Source organism: Leguminivora glycinivorella, chromosome 17 (assembly GCF_023078275.1).
Source record: "Leguminivora glycinivorella isolate SPB_JAAS2020 chromosome 17, LegGlyc_1.1, whole genome shotgun sequence".
Classification (NCBI taxonomy): domain Eukaryota; kingdom Metazoa; phylum Arthropoda; class Insecta; order Lepidoptera; family Tortricidae; genus Leguminivora; species Leguminivora glycinivorella.
Genome location: NC_062987.1, coordinates 6,398,352 through 6,420,241, shown reverse-complemented (window position 1 = coordinate 6,420,241; position 21,890 = coordinate 6,398,352). Strand labels below are relative to the sequence as shown.

Here is a 21,890-nt window from a genome sequence, read left to right as displayed (position 1 = left end):
CACTTACTTTTAGTTACAACTTTTCCATTATTTGTTTCGGATCTACAAAAAGAACTATTACCCCATGCCATAGTTGAAACTTTGTCTGATAAAATAATTCGTTTATCATCTTTATTACATAAAGCAACTTTGTTGACCGTTTGAGTGAAGATGTCATGTTTGATAGTTTTAAACAAAATATTCTTTTTTCGAATGATTTTATCGTTTAAAAGTACGTCTTTGTAATTTTCCAGTGTCAAATCTTTGATGGCACCAGCCTTAGTACCTTTTGCTTTTTTTACAAAGCCCTTTTTCGGGTGTGTACTAGTTATACAATACAGCTTAGACCGCAATCCTACAAACTCTGTTATAAGTGATCCTTCTAGCTCATCTTTGAATAGTCCCGGAATCTTTTTATTACGCAAAGGAATCTGGAAATCATTTAAAGGACTGTAATTACTCGTATCAAAGAAATCTAAGAAATGCGTCCTTAAGTCTTGGTAAAAGTCTCTAGTTTTAATTTCATAAATGAAACTGTCAGTATCAGAATAACAGAGGCGAACGCGATCACTATAGTGGGGTTTTATTACCGAGTAGTGAAATTTGTACATATGATTTTTGGATAGTTCTAATACCGAGAATCCTATGTAAATGGGTTTATCCAATACAACTCTTTCTGGCTTCATTTGAATGGCTACCAAGTTGTCAGTGAGCACTGTGGCGCTATGAAAATTGGGTCTTGCTATTAAAGTCCCGCCACAAGTAACCTTTTTAGTGCTGTTTCGTTCGTCATACCACTGGTTGACCAGTTTTACGTCAACGCGTCGTTCACAATCCTCAAGAGTTTTTCCGAATATCGAATTGTTCATTAGTTTAAATAGGTCCTGTTGAAATTGGGTTTTCGCATTTTTCCGCAACTCTGTATTTAAGTCTATGTATTTCTTTAAAAAAGAATTTTGTTTAAAAGTGAGTACACGATGTATTTTCTTAATAACCAAACCGTTTTTGAGGCATGTTTTTAGATGCTCGTAATGAATTACGTACTCATATTTATCGAACAAATTTGGAATTAATTTTGTATTTTTCCTCCCGGAGGAACAAACTTTTCTGCGCAAAAAGGATAGTCGTTGTGATCATGATGTAAATATTGCGGATATAGCAAGTCAACCTCAAGTATATACCCAAATTCCGCGTCGTCTGAAACCGATGTAATATCTAGGTGTGAAATTTCAAAGTCATCCAAAAAACGAAAATCTGACACAGGCAGCGGTTGTGACATTGCATACCCGTACAAATTATTACAATCTATGTATATGAGAAACGAATCAGGTGATTTGTTATCGTAGGTTTTCATATACTGATTATTTGCAATGGAATGTCTAGTTGAACACATACAAATCCCTCCTCGAATCCCTTTTTGAATAAAGCGAATGATTTCTAGGTCTGATATTAGCTCTAATTTAATACCAGTCATTAGTAACATTGCATCGAATGAAAGACTAGGGAGGTTAAATAGAACGCAGGATCTAGTCGATAACTAACCATACAATTTCGCCGAAAATTTTCAAAGATGTCTGATAAAAGTAAAACGTCGGTCTGAAGGTAAAGATCCGTATATTGACCAAGATTTTTTATATTAAATGTATTCCATACAGTTTGCGCATGCACATAATCCTCATCACTTATGTTCTCCGAAGTTAACGAGTTATAAAATAAATCCTGCGAAGGTAATTCAGTCTCGGCAAACGTGTCCCAACATGTTATATAGTCATAAGGATAAATACCTTTTCTAGTCAATAGGTCAAATTTGATTTCATCAGGAAAAAACAATCGTAAGTGAGAAAAGTCTGCCTTAGCAAGTCCCTTCGCTAATTTTTCTAAACTTGTATCTAGGAATTTAAACGAATCTACAAATCGTATCCGCACATACTGATCGTCAGGCATCTTTAAAAACTTACTGAAGGATATATAGTTTTCCTTGTTCTTCGCAATTATTTGCACCTTTGAACCTACATCCTCGCATAACTCCTTTATAAACAAGTGCGCATCATATCCTGCTAAGTTATGAAAGAAAACAGGAATAAATTTGGGAACACTATAACGTAAGTTACAGTATTGATGAGCGGCCCCACGATAAACACCAGTTAAGTGGCAGTGATCTCTTACTTTGTCGCCAAATAAAGCAGTCAGGCAAATGTGGCATGTCTGAGCATTTTTGTGGGCTAAAGCATTTGTTTCTGTGAAAATCATAGGCACTTCTTCACGCAATATTTTATAAATATCTTCAACATGTCTGTATAAATATTTTAAAAATTTAGAAACACAGTCGGGTCCTCTGTATTGAATAAATCTATTTAAGCGTTGATCATAAGAGCAGACTATGTTATAGGCAAAAGCTGCGGGTATATGCATTTGTTTATTTACAGTGAAACTTCCCTGAGGTTCCTTTTCAGGCTCACATGATTGAAATGGCCTAAGAATTGTTTCAAAGTCACAATAAACTACAAAAGGAACATTATAGTGACGTTCATAATGTTTAAATTGTAGATATGTACCTCTTTCCGGGAGTACAGTGGCGATTCCACTACAGGAGTGACTTTCAAACTTGTCTAGGGAAGGAAAAAATAAGAGGCAATCTTCACAAAAGTAAAGTTTACCATGATGTTTAGTTATTTGGGAACGAACCAATCGAGACAAATTATTTATTAAAACGTAGTGCGATTTATTTCCTTTCTCTATTAAAAGTAAATTAATTTTCTTACTCCTTTTATATTGAGATCTATAAATAGGTCCTGCCACTGTACGATTATCCATTAAAGAATACACATTAATACTTAAACCCACATTTTTATGCTCAAACATACCAATATCAGAGAAAGTTATGGGAAAACTGAGACCATCAATATTCAACACGTCTTTAAAGTAGGGGTATGAGGCCGTACGCTCTTTGTGATTTTTTGAGGGATAAAGCGCAGCAACAATACTCCACAGAAAACAATATTCATCTTTATTCTGTATGTTAATACAAGCTTTCTTGTTTTTAATAGACTTAGGTAAATCTATGTAAGAAGATCCTTTCAGAGGCTGGTATTTGTTAACATTAACCTCTAAATATAAATTAGATAAGAAAGTCCATCCACTATCGCGCTGCTCAAAATTTTCAATGTTATTTTTTATGTCGTTTATAACTTTTTGGTATAACTCAGAAAATGTATAGTTTTGATGTACTGTGAAGTTTTTTGTCGTAAACGACTTTGTTTCCTGCCGGTTGTTCTTAAATAAAAGAAAGTTTCCAAAATACTCGAAATTGATTTTTAAACACACGTGCTTTATCAAACACTGTTTTATAATATTTTCTAGTTTCGACGTTAAATTATCTAAAAACTGTTCAGGTATAGCAAATTCTAGCTCTTCAGATCCGAAAACTCTATAAGATGATATACGACCTTGAAAGGCAGACGAAATCTCAATTACGCCATCAGTTACTGCCACTAAAGAATTATTTTTGTGTTTAGTACTTCTCAAATGACCAACCCATTTATTTTTCAGAACTTGGATTGAACAGGCAGAGCAAAAAGGCATTTTAGTTCCACCTAACTAAATTCGCGTATAAAACAGTAAAATAAGTATTTATCTAACTAAAGTAAGTACCTATATGTATATGTGTGGTATCCGAATACAGTTCAAAATATACACTTAAAAATTATTTTTGACAATGCTGAATTTTTAACCTTTTTTGTTGTGAAAAAATGTAACTTCAGCATCGTCAAAAAGAGTTCTTAAATGCTTTGTGAGTTTTTGTAGATATTCCCACTGAGGAGTATCGTTATTTATTTGCGCTTTAACTGCCAGAAGGGCCTTTTTCCACTTATGCTCCGCTAACTCACTGCGTATATCGGCGGTGTTGTATACTCGCAGCTCCAAGAAAAACTCCCCCTCAAGATCAGCAGCACGCCGAGTCAATCCATCAGCCACGCGTTGAGTTATAGACGAGCGTAGCTGGTCTGGTGTAGAGCAATTTTTCGCAAATGCCTCGTCATCAGGAAATAGCTCGAAGACGTCGAAGGGGTTGCTGGCAGTCTTTTTCTTAGACGCTCCACTAGTAGTCCTGTAAATAATACAATAAAATATAAGTAATGCAAAACAAGGCAACAAAAAATATTTTTCAGATTACAACATAGGTGGGTGTCACAATTATAATAATCGAATAGATGCATATTTTAAATGTGTAACATACCTAGGAGATTTCGCCTGGCGAGGCTTCTTCACCTTCTTGGTCCCCGCGTCAATTTCTTCCCACTCTCGTTCTGAATCGGACCTGAAAATATTTTAACAATTTGTAAATTTAAATTCATAATGTAAGTAGGTAAAATAAAACGTAATAATCAAAAACAATTTACGTATGCAACGCATACAATATGTAAGTAGGTACGTGCAGGGGTCATATCTTTTTACCTATTAGCAGCATCGGACTTTCTTTTCTGCACCGGTTTTTTCGCTTTCGCACCTCCAGTCTTGTTATTTAGGGGTACAATAGTTTCAAACTCGGAGTCCGACCTAAAAGTAAATTAAAAAAATCATTTTAAACCTTGCACATGAGCAACTAGTATTATAATTTATAAAAAGACAAAATACAACACTTACTTACATGTTATATGTAGAAATGACGGTGGTTCGAACTTATTATTTATAAGACGTATGAGTACGTAATGTGCACTGTAAAGAACAAAGTAGCAAAGGAATAAACAATTAGAATGATGGTTTATTAATAGCAATTTATTGATGATTTTACTAAACGAATCAGGGGTGTCACAGTCCTCATTTTACTAGTACTCGTAATAAATGCATGTAAGCCATTTGTATGACTAACTTAATATACTACGGTGTTTAAAATGCAAAATCGAGGCACACTTATTAAGTGATTAAGTGATAGTGGTATCTTAGGTGTAGGTAATCTTATTCAAGAAATCACTCCATAGCGGCAAGATAACATGTTGCTAAAGTAATTTATACTACTAAATTATTTTTGTAATTATTCTCAATTTGGTTTAAAAGCCAATATTCAAACATATTATTTTAGTGTACTTAGAATAAGTTAAACACCTAACAAGAAAACATTGGTTTTAAAACGTATGTTTTGCGCTGATGAAACATCCAAAACAGTGAATAAAGAGATTAAGGTGTTTATCCCGGTTATGATAATGTTACTTTATCATATCACCAATAATCATAAATCACCAAATACGTGCCGGCGGCAACCCTATATTTATGCCAATACTATGCTAACGCAAGTATCCTATAACAATTTACATCCGTTTCGAAATTACGAAATGTTAGATGTTGTTTTTAACAATTAGTGCAATCAATGCAGAATACCTAATTAGAATAACATATGGATATGACGTTGCATTTTCGCAACACGAACCTTGATGATCGGCTAAGTAGCAATACTTAACAGTACCTATAAAATGGATGGTCCTGGGTTCGAATCTCAAAAATGGCCAACATTTCTGTGAAGTGCTTATTATTATTTTTCTCTTCGTCTTTAAATGAATGAATGAAAATGTTTATATCAGATAAAAATATCCATATTTTTTAAATAAGACTTTAGACTATTGCTATTAAAAGTAATAATTGAGCAAATATATAATGACGTTACAATATATTTATGTGCATCTATTAAGTATTTATCCTCCTAATACAAACAGTCTAAAACTCTTGTTCCAATAAACATACATAGTTCGAAGTCATTATGAAATAATTGTTTTGCTCAAATAGGCTCCTTTTGTTGAGTGCTTAACTAAATGAACCCATGAGATTTTTTTAGTTGGAACCATTGAAGGGAAGCTCCTTACTATGGAAACGATAGTGAACGACATCTATGGAAATTAGCGCAACCTAGCATAATAATATATTGGATAACACGATGCCTTAGAAGCATCTAATTAACGAAGTAGCTAGTTAGTACCATCCCTCACTAATAGAGGCCGCACTTGCAGTAAAACATCAATGATAATAAATATGATCTGATTACATTCCCCCTTGACATAGCAAAATAAGACTATAGTGTATTTTCTGCCGTTTCAGACTTTTACTGTTTAATTACAAAGTCCACAATTGTTAATCAAAAGGTGGTATTTACTTCGTTTATTATAAACGATAGGTCTACATCGCACTATCAAAGTTTTTGATGTTACTTCGTATAAATAAACGCCTTATAGACGACGTTGATGAGTCTCGACGACCGGGGACTCCAACGTTCACACTTTTCGGAATTGGCCAACCGACTTGTGTGCAATGTTGAATCAGATACTTAGGGAAACTCTGTATATACGCGGTCGATATATATGGATTTCCATGCCTGAAGAGGATTGTACTTAAATGATGCACGTAAAATGCGGCCTTACGCCGGGGTTGAGCACCTTGGAGGTCCATTCATGTTCTGTGACGCTGACGAGTTGATCAGACATGTTGTGTGAAAACGCCATAGTCAACCGAGCATTCGCTTGGAAGAGACTCGCACTCTGGGACTGGCCACCTCAGAGAGTGAGTTGCGTTAAGCTTTTGCATCTTTTTTCAAGAAACATACATTTTATAACGTGTTCTTATAACTGATATTCACTGAAGATTCAAATAAAGTGCTCTCAAAACACCTTTGTTTCAAGAGACGACAAGTAATTTGAATAGTATGTAACATAGAAAAAATCTTAGCCCGATGTTTGAGAGCCCGGATATATGAGTTTGTAAGCACTGGAACGATTTCGATCGCGAAACGCTCGAACGGTATGAAGTGATTTTAAACTTCCCAACGGTATGGCTAACATGATCATGCAAACGCGATTATTATAGCAAAACGATATCGATGTGGTTTAAACTTCCTAACGATGATGATACAATTCTTGCCCAGATATTTGAGGGTTAGGATGTATTTGGGAGTTTAGACCACTGGAATGAGTTTGAGCGAGAATCGCTCGAACGAAATGAAAGTGGTTTAAACTTCCCAAATATATACTACTTGTACACCATTTTGACGAGGTGTACATAATTGCGGGAGTATTACGGAATAACAGAAACACAGTCCGTAATGTTTTTGTGTCCTATTACTATTTACGGTTTAGTATATTTATATATTTGATGTAAATACATTAAGTAAAGATTACAGATTATAGTGACATAATTACGGTACATATATTTTTTAGATTTTAATCTCATAATTGAATACGAAATGTATACTCATTGAGTAATACGTGCGAAATATTAGACTGTGGCATCAATTTTAAATTTGTTTTATTTCATAAAATTAAAGCACAAAGTTTATTTATTTCAATGTTTTGAGTGTAATTGTTATATAATCTTCCAATATACTAAGAAAAAATATCTTGTTTATGTTTTAATATAGCCTTTTTTTTACTTCCGTAATTAAGTACACGACTTTATATGAGTGTATCTTATTCCGGTATACTTATATAAAGTATATTAAAATATATAAACTCATAAAATAAGGTGCAGAGACCCGGATACTATGTTTTTAAACTTCCTTAGTTAGCTAAAAATCTTTATACCGCATATTGGTTTGTCCGTCAGCCATTCTGTCCGTCTACGATTTAGCTCAATCATCATTAGTACTAGAAAGCTAAAATTTACATGAGGACAATACATAATAGGATAGACATAATATAAATATAAAATAGTTCCTATTTAAACCGATTTCATCAAACATGGCTAAGAAGAACACTCTCGATTAATTCAGCTCTTTCAAACGAAAAAAAACTAATCAAAATCGGTTCATCCATTCGAAAGCGATGCATTAGACAGACAGACAGTGAAACTTATAACACCCTGTCGTTATATCATATAATCGTTATACCGTAAAATATCATATTTCCCTTCCCATTCCAGCTCACCAAAATATTGCCAATTATAAAAAATACACTCTGTATAAGCATTTATCAAAACGATATGTGCATTATATATTTATGTAAACAATATTTTTAATTCGTTTCTTTACATTATGCTTCAACAAAGTGGACTTTAAAGACATCCCGGAATAATGGGCAAACTAAGGGTTTAGTAAAACAACGGTAATTTCTATAAATTAGAAGTTACGATGCAAAATAGTGTCTTACATCAATCGTAGAAGACTTATCCTTAAAATAAAATAGTTAACACGACTAGAAACCTCGCATTTTTGTTTCAATCCTCACTTAAAGTAGGAAACGTCTTAAGTTCCCGTAATATGGTACAGTTACCTTAACAATAAATTAAACAATATTCTTGTAAAAAAAGTAAGCAGGTAACTATGTTAAAAAATATATACGTAAGTAAAATACGTAATTGCATCCCTGTCAATAAATTTGGGAGTTCATAGGAGACTCAATATTGCATATTTTTCGAAATTCGCCATAGATATTGTCGATGTTCAATGAAACATTTGGTGTATACAATAAGCAACTAGTTGTATATTACGTCAAGTAAAACATAAGATAACATGAAAGTTTGGTTTTTAAAAAAAGGCTTTTTAATAACCCTAAAAACGGCCAAACTTTAAAATGGTAGATAAATGCAAGGTTTGCAAATTAAAAAAAAAACAATATGTTAATCCGGGAAATGAACATTCGGCGGAATAAAATTCCGCGAAACGTGCGTTGGGAAGTGATATTCGGTCATACAATTTTCCGAGATAAATAAGATACATAACTGTTTTTTTTTAATAAATTTTGCTTACAAAATTGCGCGTTTTCATCCTTCCTTTCACTATTTCAAATAATTTTAGTAATAACAGCCCTATAGTAGAGCAAAATGTAATTTTTTTTTGGAATTTTTTCTACCTGCTGGATCCGCGCTGGATCCAGCTGGATTGGCGTCGATCCAGCAAAAATCCAGCTGGATTGAAAACACTGCTGGATTGCAATCCCCCGTACCATCTCATCTGCTGCTCTGTTAGTTTTTCCGGGATGGGCGCAACCTTAAAACTGCCTCTGATGTATTCATTACGTACTTTGTCGAGTCTAGTTACACCTGCTGCCCATCTCAGCATCTTCATTTCGTTGGTATGAACTTTTGCTTCGTGAACTTTTTTGATCGCCCAACATTCCGAACCGTACATCAAGGCAGGTCTTATCGCAGTCTTGTATACTTTCCCTTTGGTCTTTATGGGCATTCGTCGATCACATAAAACTCCCGTAAGGGCGCGCCATCGTTGCCACGCGACGTTGATTCGATGATTTACATCAGATTCAATGTTAGCATCTGATGTCAGCATGGACCCGAGATACTTAAACTGTGGCACTTTCGGAACTGGAATATCTCCCAGTCGTATAGAGTTTGGACCTTGTCTTTGGGGTTGGTATAGACATTCTAGGTGCTCTGTTTTACTTCTGCTGATTCGAAGTCCGTTACTTTCCAAAGCATATCTCCAGGATTCCAGAGTTGCCTCCAGTTTTTGCACACACTTGTACACCAAAACCACGTCGTCAGCATAGAGTAGGCACCACGGTAGAGGTGACTGTATGGTTTTAGTGAGGAAGTCCATTACGACATTAAACAGCAACGGACTTAGTGCCGATCCCTGATGTACTCCCACAGTCACCTCAAATGGCTCACTGATTCCTGCCGGACTTCTGACCCTAGTACTGATGCTGTCATACATGTCTTGAACTACTTTGACGAGTGTCTCTGGCACTCCTTGAGCTCTCATGGCATGCCAGACTAACTTTCTAGGTACGCGATCGAACGCTTTCTCCAGGTCTATGAATACCAGATGCAGATCTTCCCTGTTGGAGCGATGCTTTTCCATGACAATTCTGACAGCCTGGATAGCGTCAGTTGTTGATTTTCCGGCAGTGAAACCAAACTGATTCTCCGATATAGACACTAAAGCTAAAAGGCGATGGTTTATGTTATATATTTTTATAGTATATTCAGTTATCTAATCACTGTTAGTACAAATATTAGATAATGGCGCCCTTATCACTACATCCAGCAGCAATTATTATTATCACTGAGCCAACAGTCTCGTATTTACTTTAGCTTGATATGTGCCGTCAGATATCCCAAACTGTTGTTACATAACTTTGAGGTTGGGTTGGGCGCTCGATACCCTTTGATACTAATATGCTACCATACTAAATCGAGTTAACAAGATTATTCCTGATCGAAAAATAATGATAAATATATTAAATATGGTCAAAATAAGTAATATCGACCTTTTCATTTGGCAAATAATGTTTATTAACTTTATTATGTTTTTTTGTTTCTTCTTCTTCCTCGGTTCCTCATGGCTTAGGGTCGCGACCACATGAGGTTTTGTTATCTTGCTCACCAAAGCTCTCCATTGATCACGGTATTCACGGTCTTCTGCAGTCCTAATAATAGGCGCATGTGTCAATCCCTCGCAGGCCTTCTTAACGCTGTCCACTCAGCCTAATGGCCTTAGCGTTGTTGTTGTTGTTTCTATCTTATTCAAAACTTATTTACGAATATACCGACCGAGCTATAGCTATATTTTATTCTGTCCTGTCAATAAAGTTCCCATGCTAAGTAATACTGCTTTCCGCCTGTCATGATAATAATCTCCATTAAGATTCTAAGCACGCCGCTGGACACGTTTTGCAAACAGAACTAACGCGAAATCAAACAAGCCTCTCACGTGGAAATGGCGACGCATTCGCCTTATACCTACAGCTTAGCTTTAGGTCAAGTAATAAGGTGAGATTGTAGAAGAAAATGCTTGGAACACAATTTTTGAACTAGTTACGAGACAAATCAAAAGTCCTGATCAATGAATCATGTGTCACTGGGTCACATACTCGTACGGCCGGGGATTTTTGACATGTTCACATCCTAATTATTCCAAATCCAAAGTTGCGAAGAAAAATTGTGCTTATCTAGATTTGGGCACGCTGTTAAGAATTCTAATTTGCTTAAAAGAACTCGCTATCATCATCATCATTGGCTTGCCCTTATGCCAGTTACTTGGGTTCAGCGCAGCATGTCCTGGCATCTTCTTCCATGCAACTCTTATCAATCGTCATCTCAGCATCTTGCTTCCGTTTCATATCATCTCTTACACAGTCCATCCACGTTTTCCTCACCCGTTACCTCCTTCCACATTATTTTCTAATACCTTTCTCGTCACATGACTTTCATTTCATCCCTTCGCATGAGATTTCCATACCACGATTCACTCTTGCTTTTTCTACTATCGGCTAATATTGGGATCAGATTCTCAACGGCTCCACACGGTTTTCATCGATTTTTCACAAGTTTTAAGTTGAAACTCCTGAACTTGTACTACAGATAGAATTACAAGACCTACAGACATCGGTTCTTTAATCTTTTATCTCTATCGTAAGAGCCATATTTTAAAAAAAAAAAAAAAAAAACTAAGGTACTTATTATTTTATGAATTTTTTAAACATGGTCTTAAAAACACTTTTATCGGAATTCAGAATGGGACCCCCCAATTAGCGAAAGTTGTTAACAAAAATTAACTCGCTGTCAGTTTTGTGACGATAATTAATAATAATGATGATCAAATTAAGCATGAAATTTCAATAAAAAAAAATTATTGAAAAAAAATTATTTCATTTTTTAAGCGATAATCTCAAAAACTGATTTTTTGGTCGTTAATTTTTTCCTTTTTTTTTTCACATTCTGAATGTACTGAATGTGAAAAAAAAAGAAAAAAGTTACGACCAAAAAACCAGTTTTTGACCCTACAATTGTTCAATTTTGATATATCATAGAAACAATGAGCTGTGAAGGAATTATGAGATACTATTTTGTTTAAAGACGATGCTGTTGATATGATAGGCTTTAGAAACGATCATAATATCAATGGTTTCAAATCGAAGGTCATTGGCACAGGAAACGCCCTTAAACGATAAGTACTTAACTAAATTGTCAAAACCACACCCCTAGCCCGATTCGAACTTTACCTTCGTCAAATATTAGATCTAAAAAATTAGATACGATATGGACCAGATGTGTCAGATGACGTTTCTGTTTAAAAAGATGTCACTTAATTTCGTAAAAATATTATTTTAATAAAGCAGCCTGATGGCCGTCCGTCGTCCTGGCGGTTCTGCGTCGGCTTCAAGTCAGTGACTGGCAAGAGGCTGCGTAGGATCGGGACAGGTGGCGATCACTCGTTTCGGAAGCCAAGATTCACTTTGGATCACTGAGCCAAAATAGTTAGTTAGCCTTGGGAGATTTTTAAGAAACAGCCGCACAACATGGTTTCACAGCTGAGTAGAAACTTCTAGTAAACATTAAACTAACGACATATACACAATAAAACTCTTAAAACCATAAATCATATAATCTTACATGTCATTCATTATAGACAATAATAATGTACCATATAATAAAAATAATAAATAAAATAAATAAAAAGCCTTTTTATTTCATGCAAGTTCGTTACAATTTTTGTTAAACATAAGAGAAGAAAAAAGTATATATATATTATGGTAAATGTTGTCGTGTTGTGTATCTTAGCTATGTAGATATCTTTGATATGCACGAACCCCTCCTCAGGTGTATATTAATATAGTAATAATGTACCATACCATGCCATAACTCCGGCCAATTTATTTTTGCGGTTCTGATAAAGCTTTCAACGCGATTTAGGGCTCAACAGCTTTGTGATAGAAACAAACGATGCCTCAATTTAAATGATTAGAGGTTGTATAATCGGTTGTGGAAATGAGATGTCTTGTCAAGGCCAGGCGTTATCTGGGTATTGGTTTACCAAAGCCGACTGCGATAGAAACGTGAGGGCTAATCAAATTATTGAACTTATAGTCAAACTCAAAGATAATACTGGGGACGCTATTGCTATGTCTTGTATGGGAACCCTGCATTTTATGATTAAGCACTGAGACTTGGCACAGTTGTTCATTGGGTGGCCCTGAGTAGATAAAGATCGGGAGGCATCGAGAGCCCCCCTTAATTTAGGAGGGAGGAGGGGGGGAAGGCTGGCGCCTCCGCGCTTCCTTTAAAACCATATTTCTCTAAAACTATACAAAATAGGGCATGCGATATATCATTTTCGGATAAATGAAGGACGAGGAATTCATTTTTGGAACAAAAAAAAATGTATTTTAGAACAAAAATACAAAATAAAATGGAAAAATCTGAAAACGAGATTTTTTTTTATACATGGTTTTTTCTAAATAAAAAATATTATTTAATAGCTACATTTATCTAGTTTTAGAAAATGTATAATTTGTTATAGAAATATATTATACGACGAGTGATAAAAAATAATTTACATCGCCCGATAGGGTGATTTGAATGCTCATTTCAATAAGTTTTGTCAATGATTTCAGGTATAACCACTATTATTAACACACGAAAGCCGTAATCATTGTATTTTATGGCTATTTTAGTGATTAATGTACTTAAAATGAAAGAAATACAAAAATTAAAAAAAAAATGTGATAACTTTTTTTATAACATTATCCTATTTTGTTCTTTCTATACAATATATATATCTAAAAGCAATAAATATGAATGAAAAGCCACATTTATGTAGTTTATAAAAATATATAGTTTGTTATATAAATATATTACTAAACGCGAGATAAAAAATAATGAAAGTGACGTGGCAGGGCGATCTTGATGTACAGTACGGGTCAGCTTGTATGATTCGATGAAGTAAGTAAGTAAGTAAGTAAGTTTATTTGCGAAGAATAAGTAGGTACATTAGTGTCTTAGTTGGTAGGTGACATTTGATTGCTTATTCTGCTATTTGTACTATACAGGTTGTACTAGCATGCAAAAATCTTAAATTAACTACTATTCTATCTGTATATCTTCAAAGAGGAAATCTTTTACACTGTAATAGCTCTTTTCAGTCAGCAACTGCATCAACTTATTTCTAAATCTATGTACAGGTAGCTCTCTTAAAGATTTTGGTAACTTATTAAAAACTTTCATACACATGACAAAACAGTGATTGGAATATAATGCTGTCCTGGGAACATAATTATGTACTAGTCTTCCAGGATCACGTTGGTTTCTAGTAGAGGCGCTTTCAGCTGTTGTAAATAAATACATATGCCTCTTTACAAACATGCACATTTCTAAAATATATAGACTTGGCAGCGGTAAGAGCTTAAGTTTTTTGAAGGATGGCTTGCATGTTTTGTGTTTAAGTGAGGTAAAGGTACTCAAAGCTCTCAAAAAGTGTAGTTATTTAGAGTAATTCAGATTAAACAACATACTTCTATATAGTCTGAATTTAACTATTTATATTACATGAAATGATCGATTGATATGATAGGTCAGATATATACATCTGATCCTAATACATCTTGTGAAATAGTAGTTATCTATATGATTTGCATAATTTATGGATAATTCTTACTTGACATATTTATTATTCCAGATCTGCGTCCTGTACTTTGGTTAACGAGTGCCGAAAATAGTAATTAACCAAAAAAGACCGCCAAATTAACAGCATTTCACCGACAAAAGCTGCCTTGCACCATTTTTGTAAGGGTTATAGGTATATCAAGGTGTCCATTTATGGGGTCAACTAAACCCAATTCAAAATTTTCCATTATTTGCTACTTGTGGCTGGACGAAATTCTGTAACAATTGGGATTTGGGAGCCTACTTGCCCGCAACGTTGCCTGTTGCTGCAGAAACATGCCTCGAAATTGTCGGATGCAGGTGTAATAAAAAACAGTGCCGCGTAAGGTGCAACCGTAAAAAAAGACTTTTTAAATCGGAGCTGATGTGCTTATGCAGTGGATGTTGTGATATGTACATAATTAAATTCGGACTATTCATGTTGTTTTATTTGAATAACTCAAAATAGCTACACTTTTTGAGAGCCTTGAGTAGTAGCCCCGATACACATGTTTTCGTCTAGTCAGACCATTTTTTGAGGTTCTCCTTTGTACAAAAGCAATGTCTTAGTTCAAAAATCATTAATGTTTAATGCTAATACGAATCTAGTTTATTTTTTATGGCACTATTGCGCAATAACTAACTATCATTGATACTGAAAGGAAGAATATGACGATTTTTATTTTATCTTTTATGAATGGGTAAAACCGATTTAAGGGGGCCCAAAGGAAGTAACTAAATTCTGCTAGTAAACTAAAAAATCTTCAAGCCTATGCATGCAGAACTGCTTTAGGAGAGGAGAACGTGATTAAGACATTTTTTTTGCAATATAAGTCACATGCAATTTTATTTTACAATCAAAATAAACTATATTGTCTGGTAGAGATCGCTTACAGCGATAAGACCGCCTGTTGCTACCTATGTTTAATGTCTGCTATTTGTAATCTGTTATCCTTGTGGTGCAATAAAGAATATTTACTTACTTACTTACTTACTTACTTATATTATAGGACTTTTACAATTTTCTGTACTGGGTCGTGATATACCTACATGTGTGTACAAACGTTATTAGAATAAGTATATTTCTGTATTACTAGACGAACTCCACTGCATAGCGGGTAGTACCTTTACCTCACCTCATCGAACAATGCAAGCTGACCCGTACATTAAAATTTTCATTTTCATTATTTTTTATCTCGCGTTTCGTAATATATTTATATAACAAACTATATATTTTTATAAACTGTATTAATGTGGCTTTTTATTGATATTTATTGCTTTTAGATATATATTGTGTAGAAAGAACAAAATAGGATAACTTTTTTTATTTTAAGTACATTAATCACTAAAATAGCCATAAACTACAATGATACTCTAAATAACTACACTTTTTGAGAGCTTTGAGTACCTTTACCTCACTTCATCGAATCATACAAGCTGACCCGTACTGTACATCAAGATCGCCCTGCCACGTCACTTTCATTATTTTTTATCTCGCGTTTAGTAATATATTTATATAACAAACTATATATTTTTATAAACTACATAAATGTGGCTTTTCATTCATATTTATTGCTTTTAGATATATATATTGTATAGAAAGAACAAAATAGGATAATGTTATAAAAAAAGTTATCACATTTTTTTTTTTATTTTTGTATTTTTTTCATTTTAAGTACATTAATCACTAAAATAGCCATAAAATACAATGATTACGGCTTTCGTGTGTTAAAAATAGTGATTATACCTGAAATCATTGACAAAACTTATTGAAATGAGCATTCAAATCACCCTATCGGGCGATGTAAATTATTTTTTATCACTCGTCCTATAATATATTTCTATAACAAATTATACATTTTATAAAACTTGATAAAATTAGCTATTAAATAATATTTTTTATTTAGAAAAAACCATTACAGTTTTCATAAAATGTGCAATAATATGTATAAAAAAAAATCTCGTTTTCAGATTTTCCCATTTTATTTTGTATTTTTGTTCTAAAATACATTTTTTTTGTTCCAAAAATGAACTCCTCGTCCTTCATTTATCCGAAAATGATATATCGCATGCCCTATTTTGTATAGTTTTAGAGAAATATGGTTTCAAAGGAAGCGCGGCGGCGCCAGCCTTCCCCCCCTCTTCCCTCCTAAATTAAGGGGGGCTCTCGATGCCTCCCGATCTTTATCTACTCAGGGCCACCCAAGGAACAACCTGTGCCAAGTCTCAGTGCTTAATCATAAAATGCAGGGTGTTGTGCAATAGCGTCCCCAGTATAACAAATAGTGACGCAAAACAAACTGCCGGCAGTCGCTAATGTGCCCATAACTAATCGCGTTCTTAGCTTTCATTTGATATAGGAATCAATTTCAAGTCTGTCTCCTACCTCCGTATATACAGAAGACATATAAAGTATAAGAAAAAACGCACCTCAGAACCATAAAGAAAAAGGTACGGAGGCCTAGATCGCGTTATACCATTGGGGGCCGCTCGGCTAGATGGCGCTAATACATATTTGACATTTAACACATATCAAGCTAAGAATATGGGCCAAATTGTCAAAACTGAGGTTCAAAAGTTTCAAGCCTGTGTCGAGAGATCAGTCTATGCACTGTGATTACACATTTGACTTTGACAGTAACTGTCTATAATACTCGATCCTCTTTGATTGTTATAGGCGATACGGTATAAGTAGGTCAGCCAAGTAAGTGGTTTACCACTTTTCGACTATTAAGGTCGAAAAGTGGAAAACCACTTTTTTGACTGACTGTACCTCATTAATCTATTATTTATTTTTCATCACATTTGCTGTTTAAGGTCTCATTGCGTCTACGTGTACTGAAGTATAATGTACTATTTTGTTCCCAAGGGAGTAATGAATTTAGTTTTAAAAATTAATACTATCCGTACAATACTTCAGGCAAAGGATGTTTCAATCAGCCAAGGATTTTTGTTGCGCAAAAAAAAAATATTGGGGACATCTTACACAGATCAACTGAGCCCCAAACTAAACAAAGCTTGTACTATGGGTGCTAAGCTAAGCGACGACATACATACTTAAATAGATAAATACATACTTACTAGTATATAACATAGAAAACTGACTGACTCAGGAACAAATATCTGTGCTCATCACACAATTAAAAATGCCCTTACCGGGATTCGAACCCAGGACCGCGGCTCAGCAGGCAGGGTCACTACCGACTGATCCAGACCAGTCGTCAAAGTCAAAAATTTTACTATTCAGCTATAAAATAGTTTATTTGTTTTACAAGGAGGCAAAGTAGTTGTTTAACCGCACGTGTCAATATTGATACCCGAGCAAGCGAGAGATTCCAATATTGAACTGCGCGAGTGGTTCAAAAAGTGAAATCTTGAGCGTTTCGAGGGTATCAAGGCACGAAGGTTATATATATGCCTTATGCCATATACACAGTATATGATTCACTTTTCTAAATAATGCTTCTATGCCGCGAGCCGCGTCCTGGTACTTCTGAGGTCTTCCCTATTATGGTGCTCCCACATTGGCTGTTATAAATGTTATATAACATTCTGTGACCAGGACAGCGCGATAGCATAGATATTACGCTGTCCTTGTCACACAGTGTTAACAGCCAGTGTGGGGTGAGCACCAAAGGTAATAATGAAAATTCTCTGCACATTCCTGGACCTATAAAAAAAATTGACGAAAGCAACCGTCGTTACTTTTTAGCCCAAATACGGTCAGGAATTTTTAGTGTCAGGTGTCAATAAGTAGCGTGGTGAAATAGACCCCAGTGCCCTTAGTACACAAGTCGTTTTGACAACACCGCTATTCTCGATTATCTTATACTGTCAATTTGTAAAATCGAAAAATGTAGTTAATTTTAGGGAGAACGGAAGATGATTTTTCGTCTGGAGCAGGGACCCGCATGGCAACTAACTTTTATGATCATATAAGAAAACCGAGAATATTAAAAACCATTAAAACACTGTATTATTAACACATTAAGGTCCGGTTCCATCAACCACAATCATAATTTGTTACTCGGCGTGGCGTTATTCACAAACACGTAACAAGCCTCCATTACCAATTAATCATTTGTCTTAGGGCCAGTTGCATGATGCATCAACCACAGTTATAGCTTGACCACAACCGCTGTGCCGCTCCTTAGGTATGCGCGGGGAGGCGGGGTGCGGGCAGGAAAGATCACGGACACACAAGAGTCTGTCGTCGTGTCGGATAGATCTGAAGATACCGAAGTACAATATTTTGGCTCTGTATAGGTACATACTTATTATATCCAATTTTTATTATGGTACAATACGATTTTTAGGTAAGCACAAATAAAAAAACCAATATAAGTCAAATTAATGTGTAATTATCGGAAAAATTAATAGTTTCGAGAGTTAAAACAGAATCAGTTCGAAAAACAAAAAAACATAAGCTTCTAGTTAATGAATACAGTGACTATTCTGACATAGATTCACTTTTATCTTCATCTTCCATTTCGCTACCGGAACTTGAATCATTGTCATCCTGCAAATTTATTATTATGGGGTCAATAATATTGTCGAAACGGTTGTCGCGATCCCAGTAATCGTTTTCATTTTTTGGACATGGTCATCACACCTCTGCCATTTTTCTGCCGTGAACTCCGAAAATAATAAATTCAGTGCGTTTATCTTTTCATCTAGAGAAGAATGAATATGGTTTTGCGCTATATTGTTTTTAACATCAGCCCATACCAATTCGATGGGGTTCAGATCTGGATGGTATGGAGGTAAACGCAGGACTGTGTGCCCATGAGCTTTTAAGAGGTCATCGATTCTGTAAACAGGCTCTTTTTGAGTGGCATTTATAAGAATTTGCAGTTGATCTTTTTTAATTTTTTCCGGAAATTCAACATTGTGACGCCGCAGCCAGTTCTGCATTTCACTTTTGAGGTTTGTCATGGTCGGTTTCTTATCAACTTGAACGCTGTGGTAAGACGCGTTGTCCATCACAATGACAGAATTCGGCAGCAGTTTATCTTTCAACTTTTCATCCACCCACTTATAAAAAGTAGGCCCGTTCATGTCTCCATGGTAGTCGCCAGTCTTAGCATCGGATTTAAATATAGTCAATGCACCTTCGACCAAGCCATTTCGACTTCCAGCGTGAACGATTACCAAGCGTCGTCCTTTCCCGATGTCAGTGTGAATTCCAAGTTCCGACGATGATTGCCAACATTTGCTAACATTGTGACTGGCGTTAATATATGTCTCATCTAGGAAATATATGTTGCGGTTTTCACTTCTATATTTTTTTATTTCTGTCAAATATTTCCTCCGCCACTCTGTAATATTAGGCTGCTCTATAAGAAGATGTCTTTTCGATCTACATTTTTTGAACCGGTAACCCATTGTGTGTAAAAGTTTTCTCAAATATTCTCGTCCACAATTCAAAACACCATCTTGTCTCAAACTTGACAGTAACTTACGAATACTTGGCACTGTTTTTTCGATCTCATAAAACTGATGAATCTTTCTCCTGATCACTCCCAAGTCAAAATCATCAATTACATATTTTTTCTTTATAACTTTCGGTTTTTTGGGCGAATTAAATTTCGGTTGGCCCTCATTTTCAATTGATGAATTTCCTACAGATATTACATTTATTACGGTTCTTTGGCAGTACCCAGTAGCTTCGGCCACAAGTTTGGCGATATTTGCGTCACTTTTATGTTCGAAACTATCTTTGTCTGCTTTTCTTTTCCTAAAATATTCCGCCACTTTGAAAATGACAGCTTTAACATCTCGAGATAAAGCACGACCCATCTTTGGATATTCTATCTCATGTGCGTCTGACATAGACAGCCCGCAACAGATAACACTACACGCCGCCACGAGCGACGACGGCGGAATGACAGAGCGCAGTGGCTGCTCTGCCCCCCCGTCTCGCCGCTCGCATACCTAAGGAGCGGCACAGCGGTTGTGGTCAAGCTATAGTTGAGCATTTCTTTTTTTTTTGCCACTTTTATGAAGTGTGATATTTTTGAAAAAAAAATGCTATTTCTACTCAGAATTACTAGCTTTTTCAATCCTAGTTTAAAAAATTGTCCCATACGATTTTTTCTTATTTTGTTACCATTTTCCGTACATTTTGTATGGGGTAACAAAAGAGGAAAGTAACAGAAATGTATGGAAATTCTGGGACACTTTTTGTCTCCCAGTGAGATTGAAAGTACTCGTGATTCTGAGTACAATTGACCTAAAATTACCTTAAACAAACAAATTTTTTTTATTGGCAAAAAAAAAGAAATGCTCAGGCACATCAATATCACGCTGCAGAAATCTATGGAAATTCCCATACAAAAAAATTGCGAACGCTGACCTCTTGGTGCATCTGACCCTTTCTGTCATATTAGCTTTGTGTTTGTAAGAAATCATTTGAGTCTTTTTAAAGGGATAATATCAGCTACTGTAAGAATTTGAGTGCAATTGGTCCATGATTCTCCCTCTGAGAGGAAATTTCCCATGCTTTTCCAAGTTCCTGGAGACAACACGTCCACTACCATGATAGTACTAGACAGATTACCTACGAATTTTACGTCTCGTGTGCCGCGATAATTTTTCATATGGTTTTCTCATTCCGGTATACGAGTTATTAAACAGGGTAATACCTATGTAATAAGTAAGGTAAAATACCCCATAATGGACGGAGATGCCATTATAGACAAAAAAACACAAATCCTTAAAAATAAGTATCTAAAATTAGTTTCTGAAAACTGATGGCTATGTACCGTAAACTAGAGTTGTAGAGCTGTTTCATTTTGAAGTTTCAATTAATTTGGTTATTTCTGAAGGATTTGGCGACAAGATGAAATTCACCAGTTTACTGAAAAAAATATCAAGACGAATTCTTAGTAATGTTGCTAAGAGAGTTGAGTTCATGTATAAAATAATAAAAAAATAATACTCGGTGTAAACTTGAATGCGTTTTACTTACTGCATTAAGCATGAGATAAGGTATAAAACATACTACATAGTTTGTTGCTCCAAGACAACGCCAGAAATGGCGTTATTTTGCGAGTATCCATTACTGGAACCGGAAAACTGCGTACCTCCTATGATGGACAAGGAACAATTTACAAAACCAAAATTTACAAGAAACAATCCTATGTTAAAATAACCCAAACTAATTGTATTTATGGTATATAAAATTGACTCATTGAGTTGGCTTTAAAAGTAAAATTTTAAACTTATTTCACTGTCCATAATGGGGGATCCATTACTGGAGAACTGCCGTCCATAATTGGAGAAAAAACACCTAGTTTTAATTTGTTAACTATGAAGAAACCAATAGGAGTATCTATTCTGTAATACGCTTGAAATGTAAAAGAAGGATAGGACATTCAAGATTTAACACACTTAGCGGTAGAATTTTTACGTTTATCAGTGAAATATCAAAAACAGGCGAAATTTTTTCTTAAACTGTCCATGATTGGGTCCGTTACCTTAATAAATAAGGTGGAAGTTATTCATAATAGTTTTCGGAAACATTTTTTCGCGTTTATTGTTTTTTTTAATAT

At 35.0% G+C, this 21,890-nt stretch overlaps 1 protein-coding gene across 1 annotated transcript; it reads right to left on the bottom strand.

Annotated features, from left to right (window-relative positions):
• Positions 1–1,770: 1,770 nt before the first annotated feature.
• LOC125235225 lies at positions 1,771–5,402 on the bottom strand. Its single transcript, XM_048141710.1, has 4 exons — positions 4,628–5,402; positions 4,435–4,536; positions 4,217–4,297; positions 1,771–4,087 (listed from the first exon to the last, which is right to left on the bottom strand). Coding segments are annotated over exons 1-4 (567 nt in total). The 5' UTR covers positions 4,630–5,402; the 3' UTR covers positions 1,771–3,705.
• Positions 5,403–21,890: the final 16,488 nt, after the last annotated feature.